The 5,801-nt window shown below is 47.0% G+C and overlaps 1 protein-coding gene across 1 annotated transcript in view; it reads left to right on the forward strand.

Moving 5' to 3' along the window:
* The first annotated feature begins 742 nt into the window (after positions 1-742).
* The window catches only part of SELENOT (selenoprotein T), a 6,841-nt gene continuing 1,782 nt past the window's right edge, over positions 743-5,801 (forward strand). The window contains exons 1-4 of the mRNA XM_010163583.2: positions 743-897; positions 1,972-2,098; positions 4,070-4,157; positions 5,428-5,579. Coding sequence (XP_010161885.1) covers positions 824-897; positions 1,972-2,098; positions 4,070-4,157; positions 5,428-5,552 — 414 coding nt within the window. The 5' untranslated portion in view covers positions 743-823 and the 3' untranslated portion in view covers positions 5,553-5,579. The remainder of the gene's footprint in view (positions 898-1,971; positions 2,099-4,069; positions 4,158-5,427; positions 5,580-5,801) is intronic.

Consider the following 5,801-nt stretch of genomic DNA (forward strand, 5'->3'; position numbering starts at 1 on the left):
TAGTTCCAGCTCAGGGAGCTTGTGTGGGGGGAAAAGCAGCTTTCGGTGCCTGTCCCCGTGGTTTCATGGTGCTGTGCGGGCGGGCAGAGCTGCAGCCACGACCAGAACTCACCGGGACCGAGAGGAACCAGCATATCCATGAGAACTTTTGCTTGGAATGGGAATATCCATGAGAATATTCGCTTTGCCGCGGTTCCCGGAGCAGAGTCTGGTCCAAGGTTCTGTCCTGTGAAGCAGCACACAAGGCCCCTGCTCGGTAGAAAGTACTTTGATTTCTTTTGCAGTAAGCTGAGACTGGGTGATTTTTATTTCAGTTATTATAGAGGCAGCTGTTAGAAATGTGAGCCCAAGTACAGCTCTGTAATATTTAACTTTTCTGGAGTTAACCTGCTCATCCGTATACAGAAATAACTGGGAGTGATGTTACCTGGCGTGAGCAGTCCCAGTTAAATTTAACTAGTGAGGAATTAAATCCACTTTTTTTGTACACAGAGCAAGGTGACATTTACACCGACTTTCTGACTTGGTAGCTCTTTAGGGGAGGAAACAAGTAGGTCCTTGCTCCTTCCTTCCTTCACCCAAGCGCTGTGTCCGTGCTGGTGTGTGAACACACGCTGGAGTGAACCCAGGCTGCCAGGATTTTTGGTGTGTGACTTGCCTGCAAGTCAGTTTTCTTTGGTGTGAAGAGTTTTAGTTTTATTCTAAGCTGGAGGGGCAGTGCCCAGCGCGAGGACGGGTGCCGTGCGCGTGGCCCCCGGTGCTGGTGACCGTCCCTGTCTGTTTCAGTGTCTCCTGAGGCTACAGGCGGGGGTTTGAGGAGTACATGCGGGTGATCAGCCAGCGGTACCCAGACATCCGGATCGAAGGGGAGAACTACCTTCCCCAGCCCATCTATAGGTAAGCGAGCGGCTGGCGGTGCCCGTTGTGTTTCCTGCAGCGTGTGAGGCCAGCATGGCGTGTGAGCCTGTGCACTTACACTCGCTTCCACTTGCACTGTTATTGTCTTCCCCACTATGGTTACATACAAGCCTGGTTGTCTTCTCTATATGGCCACCTTAGCTTTCCATACAATTACCACTCTCTGGATGTCTGTATAATGAGCCCTGTTGTGTTTCAGTCTGAAGTAAATGACATAATTCACTGATTTCACAGTGAATTTTTTCCAGCTTTGCTTCGTGATGTCACTGGACATAAATTCATGTTTCTTGCTCAGGTTTATGCGCTTTGTGACAAGTTCCTGTAACAGGTTAAGGCTGCAGAGGAGGGAAGAGTTTGTTTTTAACATCCAAGTCAGGGGAGAGCTGACCTCACCGCAGAGACTGCCGGGAGGGACATCCTTAACTGCAGTCTGGGGGGAGAAGTCCAAAAACGTTTGGAAAAAGCCAAAACAAGAACAGTGTTCTTCCTGTTACTTGAACCGAGTGATGCCACAGTTACTGTGGTGGCTCCTGGACCACCTCTTGGCCTAATTACTGTAATAATTACAGCGGTAAGAATGCTGCCAGATAATACAATTAATACCTCGGTGTTAATTTGCTCTCTGGCTGTAGGTTTAATTCTCACAAAAAGGTGCAGGGTTTTCTGCACCTGCTGGGAAAATGCTTTACGAAGAAGTAGTGCGTGTCAGTTACATGTCTCTGAATTATGAAACATCTTTCAGAAACTGAATGTGTTGCCCAGTTGAGACACCTGTAAGTTGACAGCAAATTTCTAGTTGAGGTCTGCTTAGGAAAAAAATGAATCTGTAAGTGTGGTGTGCAAGGGTGGTGTCCTGAGGACGCGAGGTTTTGTCAGTGTGTGCTGCTTTTTTGTTTTGTTTTTATAGCAAGATAAACTTACTTGAAAAGTTTTGTATTTCCTCTGAAGCACTTGATAATATGCTATCAGAATTCTTCTGATGAGGCGAATTGTACAGTGGTGAAGTGGTAACTGTGAACCTTCTAAGTCACTTTTTCTGTTGTCTTTTGACAGGCACATAGCATCCTTCCTGTCTGTCTTCAAACTAGTATTAATAGGCTTAATAATTGTTGGCAAGGATCCCTTTGCTTTCTTCGGCATGCAAGCTCCGAGCATCTGGCAGTGGGGCCAAGAAAATAAGGTAAACAGCAAACTTTATTCTTTTGTTTTGAAAAAGCAGAAAAGCTCTGGGAGTACTTCACAGTTCTTACTGATTTAACTTTCATAGGCTGCAGCCTTAACAGGACCTTTAGGCTTCTGGAAGTAAATATACTTGAGAGTTTTACAGTAGCGTAACTGTTCTTATCAGTAGTGCTTCGTGTTCTGACAGACCCGGGTTTGATCTCTCTTTCCAAGTTGATGGTGCTGCAGGGGGACACTGAGGTTAATGTTACTGGCAGAGATGATGAAAGATTTTTTGTTTGTTTTGTTTTTAGGGCTCAGGAGTAGAGTTTCAAGCTGGTATCTTTGGTGTTAAAATTACAGCTTCACTTGTCTGCTGTCTCATAACTGTTTTGCAGCTGCTGCTTTCAGCAGATGTACTAGGTTCGGTGTGCAGTGAGATGGTGGTTAGAAAAATCAAGTTGAAATTTTGTGGGTGTTTGTGCAGAACATACAGGAGCGTGACAGACCAGGCCTGTGGGATGTGTGTCCCTGTGAGTCAGTGCGGGTGATGCTGACAGATTAATGTTTCTGCACTCTGATATATTCCAGATTTATTCTACTAAACAAAAGCCATTTGTAAGTTTATTAACCTTTATGTACTTTATTGGTGCACAGCCCCTCGAACTGAGCTCCCTGGTGCAGCAGGTTTCTGTCACCAGCCAGTGTGGCTGTCCAGGAGCTGTCACACGTCCTGTTTAATTACATGGGACAAGCACACGTCGGGGCTGGGCCAGTGGCTGTGCCTCTGTGTGCTGGTTTCACTCCTTTGGCTGCAGCCAAACACAGCCGCTCTCTCACTGTCCCCCAGGGAACAGGGGAGGGAATGGGAAGGGTAAAAGTAGTAAAGCTTGTGAGTTGAGATAAAAACAATTTACTAATTGAAATAAAATGATAATGATAAAACAAATGAGTGATGCCCAGGGCAGTTGCTCACCACCCGCCGACTGATGCCCAGCCTGTCCCAGCCAGAGATCCCGGAGCAGAGACAGTCCCCAAACCACAACCCCAGAGGAGTGAGCCCCAGCAATGCCTGAGAGAATCCCCCCGTTTTCTGGTCAGCCCTGGGCAATGTCCTGCCCATGGGGGACAGGAGATGGAATATCTCATTGGCAGAGCCAAATGCCAATTTGGGGTTTGCTAATTACTGCGCTGCTCCCTCCCAGTCCTTTGCACTTGTGAACTGGCAAAACACGATGGCCTTGGGCTCCAGCAGCAAATAAAAACATCAGCACCTTATCAACATTCTTCTCATAACAGATCCCACAGTGAGACCAAACCACAGCTATTCCAGCTGCCAAGAAGAAAATTAGCTCCATCCCAGCAACACCCGGGCAGTCTGGGGTGCTGCAAACAACCATCTCCCACGCTGAATTCTTTGTAAGCCCTGTGAATGTGCCCTGTGCCTGACGAGGGGATTGCAGAGGTGCTGGCGAGGGAGGGAGATGCCGTGTTGCTGAAGGTTGGATTGTTTCACCCCGAGGCACCACTAGACACAGAACATCCCAGATGATTGTCCTGAAGGGCTGACAGTTCCTGTGAACAAATGCAGTGTGACTTGCTCTGCTGTTTATGTCCAGGCCTGTGGGTCCTTGGTGTGAAGCGTTGCTGTGACAGTGACAGGCAGCCTGTAGGAACAGTCGTGTTCTCTTGTCATCTTGCGACTGCCACCGTAGCCACGTCCTTCTGCAGACTGGCTGCGAGATGTGCACAGACTGTGGAGGAAAGGAGCGAGGAGATGTAACTTGGTTTGAATCAGGATTGTGATTTGGGTGGTTTCAGAACTATTTTGATCCCTGTCTCGGGAAGGAGGATGTCTGTGCTTGGAAGATTACTCGATACATTTTAGAGAGGCATTCAGAGGCAGCTGTGAACTTCCAGTGCTTGTTAAGAGCGAATAAAATCAGCTGTGGCTCACAAAGTGCCTGGGGTTCTCTCTGTTCTCTCCTAGGTCTATGCTTGTATGATGGTCTTCTTCCTGAGCAACATGATTGAGAACCAGTGTATGTCCACGGGTGCATTTGAAATCACTCTGAACGGTGAGCCAAGAACCTTCTGCCTGAGGGAACCACGTCGTGTTGTGTGGGTACAGACGGGTTTGAGAGCTGCTGTGTTGGGAGAGGGAGGGATGAGGTGATGAAATGTGTGTTTCAAAACATGATTGTATGTGGTAATTGCTGTCCCTTTTGAAACTTCAGATGTTATAGATCACAGTAAATGATTAAAATCATGGAAGTCTTATAAAGCAGTTTACACAGGTGTCAGTTACATACATTTTAAAATAGCTATGCAAACACTTAATTGGAGGAAGGCTTGCTCACTTGGAGTAAGTGTGTTATGATTTTTCTTTGCATGTGATGTGCATTAAGTAAGAAATTGTTAACTAGGGAAGCGTAAGCTCCAGTTAATTAGATGCTTTCCCTGTCCTGTTTTGCAACGTGGTTTAGCCCTGGAACCCTGTTGCATCCATCACTGTTCCCAGATATTCAGTACCAGTGGACAGCAGTACTGATTTTTCAGGTTAAGAGTCTGTGGACCTTCTGCCTTCAAATACTTTTATAGTTTCAAAGATGATGTAAGCTTGACGGAGTACAGAATTTTTCAGGCTCTAGGTACAAGTATGCAGTCTGGCTCTGATCATCATCTCAATCTGTGATTGTGCAGGATGCATTTCAGTGGAGTCTCTAAGTCAAGTCCTGTACTGCAGAACCTTTCACAGACTGACTATTGCATCAAAGTTGTTGAACTCTCTGCAGTTCTAGTCCTAATCCTGGATTAGAGTTGGCAGCAGAGCCTTGCTGGGGGTGAACAGTCCCATCTGGGCTTCGGCGAGTTTCTGGTTTGCGTTTGGGGACGCGTGGGTCAGTCTGGCTTTTGTTTTATGTAGGTGACAGCAGCTGTATTTTTCAGTGCGAGTTCATCAAGTGCTGTCACAATCAGGGGTGTTTGGGGGAGTGTTTGTCAGCAGCAGCAGAAATGAATGTTGTGTTTCCCCTGAAGTGCCTGTGGACTCTGCTGTCTTTTATATTTCTGGGGGGGTGGAAATCTGTCAGTGGGTGTTTTGAGCCTCTCAATCCATATGATGTACTTCTCAATGGAAGGGTTGGACTCTTTGCTCTCCTAGTTGGACAGGGCTTTGGTATAACCAGGTGTTTGAAGCATTGTTGATCCAGAAATTTTCTTCGATATAAAATAGCACCACTTTGAATAGCTTCCTGGATCTTTTAAATGTTGTGTTTAAACAGCCCTCTGTTTTCTGACTTTGTGAACCTAACGCTGCTTTTCTCCCCTCCGTGTGTTTTGTGGTAGATGTTCCAGTGTGGTCTAAGCTCGAGTCTGGCCACCTTCCTTCCATGCAGCAGCTCGTACAAATTCTGGATAACGAAATGAAGCTCAATGTGCACATGGAGTCGATGCCTCATCACCGATCATAGCCCCATCTATCAGCACTGAAACTTCTTGTAAGTCTCCTCCCCGTCACAGCCGCCTGCGGCCTGGGGTGCGGAGGGCGGCGTGTGCAGGTTGAACTCGGCAGTCTGTGTGTGTTCATTGAAGTGTCTCACTGCAGAACCAGCTCTCATCGCTTTAAGGAAATTGGCCTGTGAGATCTTACAGGTGCTGTTTTGGTGGGAGGTTTTGGTTGGGGTTTGTTCTGCCAGTTTCAGAACTGGAAGCTGGCATTC

Source organism: Antrostomus carolinensis, unplaced genomic scaffold, assembly GCF_000700745.2.
Source record: "Antrostomus carolinensis isolate BGI_N321 unplaced genomic scaffold, ASM70074v2 scaffold16522, whole genome shotgun sequence".
NCBI classification, from domain to species: domain Eukaryota; kingdom Metazoa; phylum Chordata; class Aves; order Caprimulgiformes; family Caprimulgidae; genus Antrostomus; species Antrostomus carolinensis.